Source organism: Danio rerio, chromosome 19 (assembly GCF_052040795.2).
Source record: "Danio rerio strain M-AB ecotype USA chromosome 19, GRCz13ab, whole genome shotgun sequence".
NCBI classification, from domain to species: domain Eukaryota; kingdom Metazoa; phylum Chordata; class Actinopteri; order Cypriniformes; family Danionidae; genus Danio; species Danio rerio.
The window spans coordinates 29,557,837-29,574,810 of NC_141039.2; the positions used below are offsets into that span (position 1 = coordinate 29,557,837).

The 16,974-nt window shown below is 35.5% G+C and overlaps 1 protein-coding gene, 1 long non-coding RNA gene and 1 other non-coding gene across 3 annotated transcripts; all 3 read right to left on the reverse strand.

The window, feature by feature from the left end:
* Positions 1-496: 496 nt before the first annotated feature.
* On the reverse strand, positions 497-6,545 carry si:ch73-25f10.6. The gene is made up of 2 exons (NM_001423403.2): positions 4,578-6,545; positions 497-1,923 (listed from the first exon to the last, which is right to left on the reverse strand). The coding sequence occupies exon 1, from the start codon at positions 5,547-5,549 to the stop codon at positions 4,602-4,604; it is 948 nt and encodes a 315-aa protein (NP_001410332.1). The 5' UTR covers positions 5,550-6,545; the 3' UTR covers positions 497-1,923; positions 4,578-4,601.
* Positions 6,546-7,463: 918 nt separating this feature from the next.
* On the reverse strand, positions 7,464-12,796 carry si:ch211-152p11.8. Its single transcript, NR_186829.1, has 11 exons — positions 12,419-12,796; positions 12,110-12,152; positions 11,864-11,918; positions 11,606-11,660; positions 9,224-9,282; positions 8,992-9,050; positions 8,745-8,799; positions 8,521-8,570; positions 8,054-8,114; positions 7,828-7,879; positions 7,464-7,650 (listed from the first exon to the last, which is right to left on the reverse strand). It is a non-coding gene; the product is annotated as a si:ch211-152p11.8 (long non-coding RNA).
* On the reverse strand, positions 7,950-8,016 carry LOC137488569 (small nucleolar RNA SNORD52). Its single transcript, XR_015517366.1, has one exon. It is a non-coding gene; the product is annotated as a small nucleolar RNA SNORD52 (small nucleolar RNA).
* Positions 12,797-16,974: the final 4,178 nt, after the last annotated feature.

Consider the following 16,974-nt stretch of genomic DNA (forward strand, 5'->3'; position numbering starts at 1 on the left):
TTTGTAATTTTTCTAAATAATAGAAATGAATTTAACTACAGTATTTTCAAAGGAATTTCTGCACTAGCCTAATGATGATAATGGTGTCTGCGTTTAAATGGTCTTTTGACTCTTTTAACGCTTTAACAACCAAATGGATGCCTAAATCTATTTAACTTATTATTTTTGAATTACAACATCAGTGCTGTAAAAGGAGCCTTATGAAATTGAAAATAGTCACATACATCTTTCAGCAGATGTTCATCATTGGTTGACAAACACCAGCTTTGCATATTCCCCATTAATTCCACAATGTGAATGCTCGATTCATCTTTTTGAATAACCACAGTTGCCATCTCTATTATAGCACAACTTTTAGTTGGAACTGATATAGAGAATTTGGTGGACAAAACCATCGAGAAAAAAAAAAAAAATTCTCATAACCGATACAATCCATGTCCACATTTGTCCATGTCAGTTTATATAAGAAAGTCATCACACAGACAGACTCCAGACATGAAATGTGGAGAAAGGAATTTATTTTAAACTGTAAAGACTATTAAAGACTCAGTGTTTAGCACTTAAGAACTGTAGATGTAGGTCTCTCCATCTGTGTCCCACAATCTTTAATACATCAATCTCTGAGCTGCAATCGACATCACCCTACAGCAGATTTCATTTCTCTTCACAGCCTTCAGGGCTTCAGCAGTGGTCCACACATTGGTGGACTCAAGACTTACAAAAATGAAAAACATTTTAAAGACCCTTTAAATGGTTACATGTTTTCTTGCATTGCTCAAATTTGAAGTAAACGACGATTCTAGAGCTACTTTAAGTTTAATGCTTAAATAACAAACGTGAACAACGTTCGAGCCAGTACCCTAAAATAAACAAAGTCATTCACAATGTAAGAGTTTTCCGCAGTTCTATCTTAACATGCATAGATAAAAAGCTATTTGTTGAACACATTCGGGAAGAGAAAGCTATTCTTGCAAGCGCTAAACACATTTGTGCAACAAAGCATTGGATATAATGCAGCTGTGCAAAATTACTAAACTTCGTTACCCATAATTCCCTGTGAACTGGCCAAATAACCAGACATTATGAGGCACAAAAGATATAATCGATTGAAATAAAGAATGGCAATACATTTGAAATCAATCATAAACATGCTGTTATGAAGCTTACATTAACATTTGTCAAACAGAGTGGTTTTAATGCCATGTTTACCGGGTTAAAAGATTGGAAAATATAATCAATAAAGTAGTGTGCAGATTTGCTGCTTTTGAAAAGTGGTTTAAGTACAAGTAGCATCCAGATCCTTTACAACTGCTCTATAAAAGTTCATTGAGATAGTTTAGAAGTGAACAAGTGGGTTGAATGAAGGATGGAAGATATAATGGACTCAATCCATTAAACGGACGAGCACACATTAGATATGAACAATTCAGAGACGCTGTTTGAGGCAACACCCAGCTATGATTAAAGTGACACATGCAGATGTGCAGTACATACAGCGTGGACATTAAATCAACTTATCGTTTTATTTGGTTAAGCCTTTAAAATCATGTGGCATTCCATTCAAAGTCTCTGTAATATCCCTGACAATCAATCAGTCATTCAATGCTGGTTCTTCAGTTTAGTAGGTGACTTTTTCCTCCATTCTTTGCAGTGTCACTGTTGCTTTTCAATATTTATATTTCTACTTATCCATGTGTTGTGCTGGTATGATATGCAAATCTTTTTTTGGGGGGGGGGGGGTGGGGGGGGGGGTTATTAGATCTATATTTTAAGGTCAGGAAAAAAAAGTTCATCAATGGAGAGAAGAAGATGTGCTGGTGCGTTTAGGGTGCTTTTCTCTTGCTGATAAGAATCTTGTTGGTCGGTGTTGATGAAAGAGGAAATCTTCAATGAAATATCTTGGGTTTTCAGTTTGTCAGCAACCTGTGATGGAAACAGATCAATCATATAAGATCATGCCATATTTATGCATTATGCAACAATAAAAAACCTCATATTTGAACAGTTCATCTACACATGACAATTCTGCCATAATTTACTCACCCTGATATTATGCACAATAACTAAAGGTAACTACTACACAGAGGCACACATTGCAGTTCGTCATCTGCTATTTTGAACCCACAACTGATTATTACATCATAGCCATGGACCAATCCGCTTGTTAAGTCATGATGTATCGGTGACGTATAAAATACTGTTTCCGGGTCCAAGCCGCTACTCATTTGAATTAAGTAAATATTAGTTTATGAGCACTTTTTAGTCATATCACAAAAAGTTTTATAGAAAATGGTTGTACATATCAGTCTCTGGACTTGCTGCATCATAGACACCAATATTTTAACAATTAAAAAAAATCCTCACTTTCTGTCTATGATAATAGGCATGGATATAATATATATATTGCGATTGTGATTTTTGAAAGAAGCTGAAGTGAACCTTTCCAAAAACATTTCTTTTTTTTGAAAGGTGGTTTTAAGACAAGCTTTGTTGTGGTCTAACTTTGTTCAGACAAACAAAACAAGAGTTAGGTTATCGAATTTGCTTTGTATATTAAAAAACCATAAAAGGTTATTATTGTTGTTTTTGTTATATCTGTGGTATGATCTTTGCCACTGTGTTAAATTTATGATGAAATTTATAATTATGGTGGCTTGAGAAAGCCCACATACTGTTATACTACATAAACATATTACTCTTCCGTCTTCTTCTTCTTAGACTTTATTAAGAATAAATCTCCTCCTAGACCATTCACTACAACCACCAAACCTCCAAACTATACTGAATTAAGTCGCTGTATCTTTTCCAGCTGATCAGATTTTCGGTTTTCTGTAAACTGACGCAGAAAATTCTGAAAAGTCCCATCGACCTAACACTGGACCAAAGTTTGTAACCTCATAACTTTGCACCAGACTGTCATACAGACTTAAGGTTGGGCTCATTTAACTCAGACTACCAGACTGCTAATCACTGATGACCTTTCAACTTACTAGCCACAACCTAGCAACCACTTATGGCACCCTACTGTCATATAGACTTCCATTGTAAAAAAAAAAAAAAACTGCCATTGAAGTTTTATTGGACATACTAATGATGATGACATACCAATTCATACTAACAATATACAAATCTAGAAACATAACAAACATACCAATCATACTAGCAGCATGCTAATTCATACTAAATCAATGCTAACAACATGCTAATTCATAATAGAACCATGCTAATTTATGTTAGCAACTGCCTAGCAACAACTTAGAACATCTTAGCAACACCTTAGCAACCGCCTAGTAACACCCATGCAACCACCTAGCAAGATATATGCCAATCCATACTAGAAACATGCTAACCTATATGTAGATATCTATGCCAACTGTTTCAAACTTTTTAAAAATTATTTAAACTTTGAAACTACTTCAAACTCGGCTTTCTCAACCCCCTATAAAATTTGTCTACGAAATTTACTTTTCTAGATTTAAAAAATATTTTTATATTTATTGTTATTAAAAAAAAAACATTTCTGCTATGAACAAAACAACTTTTATTGTTTGTCACAAACACATACCTGTTTTTTTTTATCACATAACATTAGCAACATAATAGTAGCACTTCCATAAACAGGCACTCTGGCAAGTACAACAATCTCTGAAAATGCATCCCAGAGAAACAGAGATTATCATATAATCTTGGAAATGGAAATCATGTGTGGTTTAAAAATCACAAGCTGGTTTCACAGCTCTCCGATAATGTCACACTTGTTTTTCTATGGCTGAAGATTTAAGCCACAAGCCCTGCAGCAAAATTTAAGAGTCTTATAAGAAAACAAGAGACCGAGGAACAGCTTAACAAAAATCAAATGGTAATTTATAACTGATTGTTTAGTGGAAAATATGGTGAGGTGGGTCATGCCAAGCAATTTTTTTTTCATTCCACATTGCTATGTGGTTACTTACTACAGTGAAAGTAAAAAATGTGACTTGTTTCCATAATGACTTGTGGAACAATTTGTACAGTTTTGGAAAACTTCAACCTGTACCACCTAATTATTTGCCATTGATGGCGTAGATAGTGATACAGGTTAGTGGCGTACATTTTAATGTGTATTTATGGATGTAGCATGTGCTGAAAGTGTTGCAAATGCAAATTTTGGAAAACATGTTTCAAAGAGTTCGTTTTTGAGAATGATACAGGAATCACCTCCATGTAAACGACAAAAATCCTATTTTTTGAAAATGGTGGCATCATCTGTATTTAATCTAGGCAAAAGTACTTGACGAACGAAACAACGATGGACTACAGATCTGTGTGTGTGCCCGGTGCATAATGTTTCTTTACAGTAACATCAGCTACTGTTTTTGTCATCTGTGTTTTCATATAAACAAATCTTACGGACAATGTTGACTATTCAAAAATCTTTTCCATTTTTTAAACATTGTTGTCAATTAAAATGTGTAACTAGAGTTAGAAGTTTGTTTAAATCAACCCCAGGTATGACTAGAAATAAACCTTGACTTCAGTGTATTTCTTGCATAAATAATATTATAAAAACCATTTAGTTTCCAGAAAGAACTACTTACCCAAAATACACTTCTCCAAAGACTTCAACTCCTTTTTTTAACTCCTTTGTTGCTTTCATCAGCAGTCTGCTGTGGTTCATTCTGCTCCCATATGTCGGCCTGTTCTTCCTCACCCTCTGTGACCTCTTCGTCACCTTTCCCATCATCCCCTTCTGCCAGAGCTTCACTCTGACGAACACTGACAGAGATGACCATTGCTTGAATTATGCCATAAATCAAAGCAAATGGCAGCAGGTACTCCTGTACCACCCACAGCAGTCCAGCCATTCCAACAGCTGACACTATAAACATGGCCATGCCATGGAGCCACAGCTTCAGTGCCCCCTGCACCCCCAGCACGTCCAAAATGACCTTGGTTGGAGGGGATACAGTACTCAGGAAGCCTACTACGAATAAGTCAAAAAGATGTCGGAGGAAATTAAAACAAATGTCGTAATGTTCAGGCATGATGTTCCCCGTCCACGAGCGAGAGAAAAAGCGGAATGCTGACTTTTGGGACAGCGGCATTGGAGACGGCGGAGGTGTCCCGTAGTCTGATTCTCCATCAACCTCATCACTGTCCCATGTGCCTTCATTCCACCCAGCACATTTCTGCTGACGAAGTTTGGTGGATGATGATGATGATGACCACCGGGGCCAAAAAAAGTATCTGGATGGAAGCATTCGCCTCCACCAGCTTGGGGAGCTTTTGACCACAACCTTCTCAGTCTCAAGATCAGGCCTCAAAGCCCGAAGCTCCTCTACTTCCAAAGGCTTGAAATGCTCCTCAGTTTCCCAGAATTCCTCAGTAATTGTCTTTTGGTCCTTTTTGGCATTCTCACCCCTCCAAACCCAGGAAGTCAGTCCCCATAAGCCACTTTTAGTCTCATGTTTAATGGTGGCGGGTGTCTCTGGTTTGGTCGTACTGCCCCAAGACGAGTAAAGATTTGCTGGACTGACCCACCCCCAAACTCGCCCTACAACTGCTGTCATGTTGAAGCCTAAATATTGTTAAGGAATTCAATTTTCAGCTGGTGAATTTCACAAATAACTGACAAGAAGCAAGAAGAGTTTTAAGTTTATAAGTAAAATACTGAAATAGTAGTTTCTTTTAAAATGTATAAGTGTTTGTCCAACTACGAATAAAGTCCATTTACAATTTACAAAGGGAGTTAATTAAAACCCTAGGACATCTATAAAGTGTCAGTAAGTTACAAAGTTATTGATAAACAACTGTAATTAACCCAGTTATAGCAGTAAAGCACTAATATCGACTGGTAGCACAAATTAATATGGCTATTAAAGGTTTTAAATATATAAGGTTTTTAGTGTTCCCTAAAGTTTTATACTGACACAGGCGTTAGCAATGACACCTCAACAGACCTGTATTACAGCGTGTTTGTATTAGCACAAATGAAGTGTAAACTACACAAAGGCCACACCCGTGCCAAACTCAAAGCCAGGTAACGTTAGAGAATGTAATAAGAACATAAATTAGAAACATGCTAAAAATCACCGTGGTAGCATTGCTTGGTCTCAAGCAGCATTTTCCTCAGGCGAAACGGCGTCTGTTAGCATGTCTGAGCAAGCTTCACATCCAGGATCGTCTCCACAACTTGAAATGCTAAACTGTATTGATGTCAAACGGCGAATCGCTTTTGACAAGATAAATCAAACATACCTACGACGAGAAATCTTTAGTTTTGTTGGTTCTAAATGCAGGCAGGTACATCTTCCAGAGATTACAGCCCATCTGCTATAGGTGAAAAACAGTTGTATACACTTATCGAAGCCAGCTTCACATACCCGTTCATTAACACCCGGTATAGACGTGATCAAACTTTAACAGCTTAGCAAATAAACAGCTCGACGACAGCCAAATAACACAAACCAACGAAATTCATAAGGTTCTTTTAAACACGAAACGCAAACTGCCGTCGTGTCGTCTTAACTCGTGCGGGAGCCAGTTTAACTTACTTGACTAGGAATAAGCAGACTGACTCGTTTCAAAGAATCGACTCTTTCAAACGGCGTATTTTAATGAATTGGTTTAGTTTACCAATTCAATAGGGATTCCTTTACGTTGAAATCACAGGCCACTTACAGGCAGTCATTGCTTGAACATCCGAATAAAATCTTACGCTTGCGGCCAGTGCTGGGATTTTTTACGTTTTTAGTGAGGATTTAGTAGACGTTTTTATATAATTTTTTTTCAACTACAGGGATAAATGATACTTTTTAAGAAAGGCAACTAAACTCATATTTAAGCATTTTGTCATTTCAATTTATATCAATTATAACTTTAATTCATACTTTAAACCTTTTTTTTAATGTATGGCGGAGACTTTTGTTGAACCAAACAAAGCCCGTAACCCCCTTCAACTGGTTCACTCAAACGATCCGACTCGTTAGAACAATTCATTCACTAATCGGGCGTTGCTACGCAGTACTTACGTGCACAACCCGGTAACATTAAGTCATCGCAACAAAACGACCTTCACCATAAGATTTGTGACGTTACATCTGGACAAATAAAGTCCTTTTTTATGGATGTACGCACTTAATAGACTGCTAGTCGCAGACATGAATATGTAACGGCGTCTTTAGTTTACGCTACGTGAAGTCATGTAAAATAAGAGATGTAAACCTGAAAGCACGTTTCTATAATAAAAGTCCTTCGCGAACCAACAAATGGGTGGAATTACATGTTGAATCAATCAAATTCACATAGACGTGAATACAAAAATGCTAATACAAAGTGATTATATTATAAATAAATACATACATTTTATGAATAACCCAGTTCATACATTGCATAAATAATTTCTGCCTAGGAATGTTATATTGACTAAAAGTTAAAACCATACGCAATATTTTTATTTCATGCAAAAAACAAACATGGACAACTTTTCACTTTAGTTCTGATGTTTATTAAAAGCAATACTCTGTTGAAAAAGCAGTTTATAAAACTGAAAATGAGAAAATTAACTCAAACAGTCTATTGAATGCCACTAAACAAGCATTTAAATTGATGTATATCATTTTAATTCACCATTGTGCAGCAAACCAGTCACAGCTCCTCTTCGGTCACATCCTTGAAAGAAAACAAAATTGTATTAGACAACAAGACATGAAATAAAAGTTCATGCATTGTCTGTCAGTGTTTCAGTGCGCCGCGAGAAAGTTACTTCATTGACTTTCAGTGGAACCGAACAAACGCAGTCATCATTAACACAAGAAAAAGAGCTAGGTTTACTGAACCAGTATTTACACGGCTCCGCATTCATGTGTATGCAGCACCCCTTCACTGGCATCTCGTCAACCTAAAAACAAAATAAAATCCAATAATCAAAAGTTCTTAGTAACAAATACATGCTCATAATAAAAAAGCTGTGCTCAGAGAAATGTGTAGATCTTCATGTTGTTATCAGAGACTCTAGTCTATGGAATCATCACTGCACAATAGAGAATCAGCTCAGTTAGGTCAAAACGCCAACCTTTAAGCAGATTCATGAATCCAAGACATCCATGTTGGCTTCGAACCCTGTAGTTGAAAACCTTGAAAAGAAAGAAACTCTAGTTTTATGAATACTCATTACCTGCAACTGACCATTAATGGACAAATGCTTTTGAAAATGAATAAAAATATTTTTGTTCATTTACATGTGACTTGGGGCCTGAAAATTCACATACGTTTCTATTCAAGAGATCAATTTATTGGAAATAATGGTTACGATGAGTGTAAGCTTGAAAAAAAAAATTCACGTGCAACATTTAAACCAACTACCAGTCTGAAATGCTCAATTTCAGCTTTTTTCACTGAATTGTGAATGAGGATCTTTTTGACAGTGTTGACTTTTACAAGTGAAACTTTTCAGAAGCGCAAACTACAAAAAATATATAAAAAAAATTGCTGTGTAAATTTATCCTAATTTGTGAAGCTTTCATTGACGATCCTTCTTACCCATTGGATGTCAACTTAGAATCAGCCAGCAGGCTTTTGTTCCATTCAACCTATAAAAGTTATTACATTTTAGAAACATTCAAGCCACTTCAAATTAGTCTTAAGCAGTACTGCATGTGTTCAGTGCACTGTGAAGAGCTTCATGGAGAAATCAGAGACTCTAGTCTAAAGATTCATCATAACATGGCATTTCTTTAAAAGATTTTGCTTAAACTCATTCTCACCTATTGGCTGTGTATTGTTGGCATCAGCTATCTAGCAGCTTCAGTTTGATCCAAACTGTGAAAGTTATTTAAGCATTCAGGATCATTCAAGTAACAACAAACCACTCATTATTTTGTATTGCATGTGTACAGTGCACTGTGAACAGCTTCATAAGTAAATCAGAGACTCTAGTCTAAAGATTCATCATAACATGGCATAAATGAAAAAATGCTATCTTTGAAAGATTTATCGAAAACCCATTCTTACCCATTGGTCGCCTATTGTTGGCATCAGCTACCTGGCAGCCTCTGTTTTTCTCATCCAAACTGTGAAAGTTAAGCATTCAGGGTCATTTAAGCCACAGCAAACCACTCATTTTTTTTGTAGAGCATGTGTTCAGTGCACTGTGAAGAGCTTCATGGGTAAATCAGAGACTCTAGTCAAATGGTTCATCATGACATGCAATAATGTACAAAAGGCTTTCATTTTATGTAATTACCTCTTTTTTTTGCTGAAAGATGGCATCTGCTACAAGGCAACTGATTTCACTCATCTAACCTGTGAAGGTATTTTAACATTTAGGAATATTTAAGCCAAAAATAAATCCACCATAAGCAGTACCGCATGCGTTCAGTGCACTGTGAAGAGCTTCATGGGAAAATCAGAGACTCTAGTCAAATGATTCATCATTATATGCAATAATTGGCTAAAGCAGGGTTTCTCAACCACCTTCCTGGAGGACCACCAGCCCTGCACATTTTACATGTTTCCTTAACCAAACACAACGTATTCAGATCATCAGCTTATTAGCAGTGACTGAAAAACCGGTGATGGATGTGACAGACAAAGAGGTCATTCAAACAATGCAGTGTTAGTGGTCCTCCAGGAACATAGATGAGAAACTCTGGGACAACGTGCTTTCTTTGAATTGATTTTTTTTTTCCATTGGAAAAGCAATTCTTACCATTTTATTGTCAACTGTTGACATCGACTACCAGCCTCAGTTTCTTTGATCCAACCTGGGGCCTGTTTCAGTAAGGAGGTTCAAACAACTCAGAGTTTAAACTTGAACTCTGAGTTGATTAACCGAGAGATTAAAAACTCAGAGTTTTCGGTTTCAGAATAGCTGATCTGAGTTGGGTCAATCAACTTCGAGTAGACCAACTCAGAGTTAAGCACATACACCATGACTTTAAAAAGGCATTATCAATGGAGCGCAGACATTACGAGTGACTATGGCAATATCTTATAAAAGAGATCACCATTTCTTTCTCCAGCTGAACTTGATTTGCTCATGCAAAGTTATAGCAAATATGAGCGTATATATTTGAAAAGAAGCAACCATCAGTGAAGAAAAGACAGTTAGCGTGGGAAAACAGCTGCTCAAGTTAATGCCTAATTTCACTTTTTAAGTATTTAAATATTTAAGTATAATAAAATAAGTAATGTAATTTGTGACGTTTATTTTTTTTTCAAAACTTTTTTACACATTTATTAGTTTTAAATGATTTAACAGTGCACTTGTGTGTCTGCCTTTTTTATTGATCAAGTGATAGAGGTTAATATAACATTTAGAAGGTAAGCAGTACTAAAAATAATTTTTAGAAAGAATAATAATCCCATTAATCTAGTTACAGTGCATGTCGAAGGTGAATTTAATTTAATTATTTATTAAAAAAGGACAAGCCATTCTCGTACAGTTCTTCTGTGTGTGACTAAAATGTAGGCAATAGCTATGTTTCCATCCAAATATATTACATAAATGTATGTGCAAAACTGGAATATTGCATAAAAGATGCGAATAAAATTCCATCCAACGAGTCAAAGAGAAAAAAATCGTCACTTCCTGATTAAACTGGCACCAAATATCAAACAGAATTTACTGTGGTAGAAGAAGCTGCGTCAATTAATTCTTTATTTAGCCTAATTAATGTACTTGCGCCTCAATGTCAGAAGACAATGCTGAAACACAATGAACACGTGGGGGCGTCTGAAGCCATGAGACGCGGAGACTCTTGACACGCACCAGACGTTCGGAGGTAATTAATAATATACACAAATACTGAAACAGTTAAGGCATTTTAGAATGACTAACACAATAAGACATGTTACAGTGTGCTCAGCCTGCTGGTTTGTTCATTTACACACATTTTCATTATCATATGATCATGATCTTTTTTTTAATGTACATACTGTAATTTGTTCAGTAAAAGTGTTTCCATCGTAGTTTATGCGCACATTTTCTATCGAATAAAAGTTTATCCTACTCAGTTATGCACGTTTTTTATGCATATTTTAAAAAGTTATGTGCATCTTGACGTTTCTATCAATCATTTTTATGCACATATCCAAAATGAGCATTAAAATAGGTGGGTAGAAACGTAAGGCTAAGACGAGAAATACCGCTTCATCTTTAAAAAAGGGGAGGAGACAGACAGAAACTCTGAGTTTAGAGAATAAAACCTGCTTTTGACCAGGTTAGATTCACAGAGTAAGTTACCACAGTAACTGACTCTGAGTTAAAGTTACCTTTCTTTCAGAAACAGGCTTGACTTACCCTGCTTTCTCGAGTTTAACAAACCTGCCATTTTGAAACGGAAAACCCAGAGTTTCTCTCATTTCAGGGTTAAAATACTCTGAGTTTTCAGTTAACCTCCTTTCTGAAACAGGCCCCTGAGAAGGTATTTTAACATTTAGGAATATTCAAGCCAAGAACAAGATCCATCATAAACAGTACTGCATGTGTTCAGTGCACTGTGAAGAACTTCATTCTTAAATCAGAGACTCTAGTCAAATGATTCATCATTACAGGCAGTAATTGGCTAAAGGACAATGTGCTTTCTTTGAATTTTTTTTTTTCTATTGGAAAGGTAATTCTTACCAACTGATCGTCAACTGTTGGCATCATCTACTGGCCTCAATTTCTTCCATCCAACCTGTAAAGGTAACTTATTTAGGAATATTCAAGCCAAAAACTGAATCCATTGTAAGCAATGCAGCATGAGTTCAGTGCACTGTGAAGAACTTCATAGTTAAATCAGAGACTCTAGTCAAATGATTCATCATTACATGCAATAATTGGCTAAAAGATAATTTGCCGTCTTGGAATGAAACTTTTGGTTGAAAAATTAATTCTTACCAATTGGTCGTCAACTGTTGGCATCGTCTACCAGCCTCAATTTCTCTCATCCAACCTGTGAAAAATTACAATTAGGAACATTCGAGCCAAAACAAATCCATCATAAGCAGTACTGCATGTGTTCAGTGCACTGTGAAGAGCTTCATGGAGAAATCAGAGACTCTAGTCAAATGATTCATCTTTACATGCAATAAGGGCAAAATGCTGTCTTCGAAAAAAGGTTTTCATTGGAAAAGTAATACTTACATAATGGTTGTCAACAGTTGGCGTCAACGGCCTGCCATCCAACCTGTAAAGGTTATTTGAACATTTAGGTACATTCAAGCCACAACAAAAATCAAAAATGACTAGAACTGCATGCATTCAGTGCACTGTGAAGAGCTTCATGATTAAATCAGAGACTCTAAAGATTCATCATAACAGGCAGTAAAACAACATTTAAATCATATATTTTTATTAAAAAATCTCCAGTCATTTAGCATGTTTATATATATTTTAACATCAATCTAAAATCCTCTTTAAAAAAAAAAAAAAAAAAAGTGTTCTTGTACTTACAAGAAATCTGCGTTTGCCCTTTCGCACCGTTTCTTGGACTTTGGTTCTCTACACAACAATATTTATAAGCAGCAAGCATTTTCAAAAGCTTACTAAAAAATTATCAAGTCATATTCGATAAAAATGCTTAACTAAATAAAATTACGACCACGAGGGAGAGGCCGTGAGCAGCCAACGTCAGTTATTTTACAGATACTGCTTTCAGGTAAACGCACAGACTATCGACATTTTCAAAGTAAACGTGTATATATAATATAAAACCAAAAAGATATTTTAACTAATACGAAAGAAGCAAATTTGTCACTGTCTCCTAGCCCACAAACATCCGCATAATGAAGGATCATGGCAGCGTGCACGCAGGAACATTTAAAAGGGTCCTAATGCTGCAGAAGGGCAGGGTAGCGGAATATCTGCCTGAATGTAAATACAAGATTACATGAATGTAAGTCATTTTTATGATTTTTATTCTTAGTTTATGTCTTTTTATTTGAACCTTATGCAATTTATTTTAAAATCAATATCAACACACACAACGTATACTCAAATAATTATTAATTATGATCAAAAACAACAATAATTTATATGATAAAAATCCCCAAAACTGCCAACCTATTCTGGTTGGCAACTGCATTTCTTTTATTGTCAAAAACAAAATAAATAAATGTAATGTTAAGTTGCGAAAAGCTAACCGTTAACGTATATAGCGGCGAAAAAATCAGGTCTAACAGTTATTTTAAACACCTAGTAATATAATAGCTTCAGAAATGGTTTGTACTTGTTAAATATTTATAAATCAGTTACTGTTGAATTTTTCAACCTAGTTTTCAAACATAGGCACGTGGTGGCGCAGTGGGTGGAGCTGTCGTCTCACAGCAAGAAGGTTGCTGGTTTGAGCCTCAGCTGGGTCAGTTGCCAAATCTGTGTGGAGTTTGCATGTTCTCCCCATGTTCGTGAGGGTTTCCTCCTGGTGCTCCGGTTTCCCCCACAGTCGGGTAATTTGTCTGTGGTGTATGTGTGTGAATGAGAGTGGGGCCAGTGATGGGTAAAACATATGCTGGATAAATTAGCGGTTCATTCCACTGTGGCGACCCCTGATTAATAAAGGGACTAAGCTGAAAAGTTTAGAAATGTTCAAGAACAGGATTATTAGTTGTGTATGTCTGTATGTGGTGTGGAAATATGGAACATCTGGAACAGACTCTCAAACAATGTCAGGATATTAATCAATAAAAAAGTTGTATAAATATATATTATTAAAGGAATATTTAATAGAGGTCATTGAAAAAAAGGATAAAATGAGAAAGGTATGATGAAATTTCAATTAATGCCTGTTTACAATACTATGTATTTTTTTGGGTCTCTGTTACAAAATGTAAATGGAATCAAACATAATATGTCAAAGATGTCAGAAGGAAAAAATATGTCTCATGCAAAGCTCATATGTCTCATGTGAAAAGAACAGATAAGCAAAAGAAGAAATATGTTTACGTGATAGAAGAATGATGTGTAATAATGGGGTGGGAAAATAATAAGTTTGTGCTTCATCCCGCTCCATTTTTGACCATGCATGGTAAAATGTTTTTTTTTTTGTCAAATAATTTTTAATGTACGATATTTCTGTTGGAAAATAAATAAATCAAATCAAAATTATAATTTTATCGCTAATATATTTTTGAAAACTCGATTGTATCCAAATAAAACATTTTAGAAAATTACCAAGCATTTTTATATTGTATATACACACAATTATATATATATATATATATATATATATATATATATATATATATATATATATATATATACACACACATATAAGCACACACACACACACACACACACACACAGTTGAAGTCAACATTATTAGCCCCCCTTATTAGCCCTCGATCTTGTTTATTTTTTTCTCTGTTTAATGGAGAGAAGATTTTTCCAACATATTTCAATAGTTTTAATACCTCATTTTTAATAACTGATTTATTTTATTTTTGCCATGATAACCGTAAATAATAATTTACTAGATGTTTTTCAAGACACTTCTATACAGTTTAGAGTGACATTTAAATGCTTAATTAGGTTAATTAGGGTAACTAGGCAGGTTAGGTTAATTAGTTAGGTTAATAAGTTATTGTGTAACGATGGTTTGTTCTATAGACTACCGAAAGAAATATAGCTTAAAGGGGCTAATAATTGACCTTAAAATGGTTTTAAAAATTCAAAACCGCTGAAGAAAAAATATTATCTTACTGTGAAAACTCCGTTGCTCTGTTAATCATCATTTGGAAAATATTGACAAAAGAAAAAAAATTCAAAGGGGGGCTAATAATTCTGACTTCAACTATATATATATATATATATATATATATATATATATATATATATATATATATATATATATATATATATATATATATATATAAACCTCTATATCTCGTGACACTCTTAAAATATATAATTAATAGTCAGTGTAACGTTAATCACTTTTGCTTAAATATGTTTGGTTGTGTGACCGGTCCTCGCTTTACTCTGCGTTGTGTTGTGATTAGGCGAAAGGAACCAGTCATATGGGAATTAACAGGCTTTTATTCTGTATGAATAAAGCAAACAAATGGCAAAGCTGAGTATATGTGCCTTCCTTAGGAGCTCACCAACCTCTCCTCAATCGCGTTTGCCGCGAACTGACATAAATAAAGTTGAAGTGTGTTTAACATACACCAAAAAAAGAAACATTATACATAAATTCAAAAACATAACAGAAGCATAAACACATATGTAAACACATACCTGTATGAATAAAGCAAACAAATGGCAAAGCTGAGTATATGTGCCTTCCTTAGGAGCTCACCAACCTATTAGTGAAAGGGATAATTCTCACTACAAAGCTTGCACATTCATGCTTATAAACTTTACCCACAATACATGCCTCATATACATTCAACCCCTCATACATGTTTAAACATCAATGTAATGCAATTTAGAACACCATTACATGTGTTATTATGATAAACAACACTTATATGTTATATTTTAACCGGAGCTTCAGTAAAACTCACCTCTCCTCAATCGCGTTTGCCGCGAACTGAGTGAGAGCAGGCGGAACCGGAAAACGACACTTAAAGGGGCCACGCGCAATTTTCCAAAATACACCAACACATTGAAAACAAACACAACTATGATTTCATTAACTCTGAAATATAAGATATATAAAGAACAACTTTGAAAATACACAATTAAATAAAAATAATTGATGAGTAACAAGGAGAATTTTGAGTGAAATTAATAAAAATAATATAACACCTGTTACATTCACCTCCCCTAATTTCATCAAAATTTCTGCACATCTATGAAGAGGAGTTTTCAAGAAATCCCATTACATGAACATCATAATTACAGCACTGAAAGCTATCTGTCCTGACAGATACAGAGGAATTTGAGGTTGATCAGGCCTCAAAACCTCTTAGTAAAGTATGTTGCCAAATACACCATACCACATGTAATCATTTGTGTGAAATCCTCACTCACATAAAGTGTCTTATATGCAATTTAACAGCATCGATTATCTGCCAAAATGACCAAAAAAAAAGTAGACTTGTCAAAATATAGTGTCATCAAAACAAACTTAAAACTGACTGAGACTTTTTTAGAAAACTGTTCGACAAGTTTGGCATTTTGAATGGCTTTTGGGCCATGGTCTCTATAAGACGGTTGACTCTCTTTACGACTCTACCAGCTCGTGTTGTAATTTTGCCTTGTTCGTGATCTGACGACAACACATCTACAATCACTGAATCACCAACGTCTGGATTGGACATAACAGAATTAGCAGATGGACTGTCACTGTTAAAATCACATGGACCTGAAGCCTCATCAGAAAGGATTTGGATTTGACTCCCTGAATTGGAATCACCATGGTAAGTGTCACTACTATCAACATCTTGTTGTATTGGTTCGTCAACAGACAGTGAATTTGGTGAATGTTCTCTGTTTAATGCCCCTGAATATGTTTTGTTTGTAGAAGTCTCATCCTCCAGACAATCAGTGGAATTGGATAATAGGCTCTCACACTCTGAGTCATCTGAGCACTCCTCAGTTGCTGATTCGTCTGATGTCTCCTCTGGAAGTGTTACAGGTAAGAAACTAATATCCAAGAGCATGTTCCGATGAACCACTTTGGTTAGTCCTTTATCATCCTCCACCTTGTATATGTGTGTTTTAGGGTCACTATCCACGATGGTATATACGGTAGGTTCCCATTTATCTGCTAACTTCCGTTTGCCTCTTTCGCTTTTGTTGGCAATCAGCACTCTGTCTCCACAGTGTAGATGTACCCCTTTTATCCTGCGGTTATACATCTCAGCCTGTTTATTTTGTTCTTGTGTGGCATGTTTTTGGGCAATTTCAGCTGCTTCTGAAAGGTGAGACATCAATGCAGCAGCATAGTTGCTATAATCAACAGTTACAGGATCATTCAAAACTTGTTTAAACATTACATCCACAGGCAACCGTGGTATGCGCCCAAACATAAGCTGAAAAGGGGCATAACCAGTTGTTTCATGTAC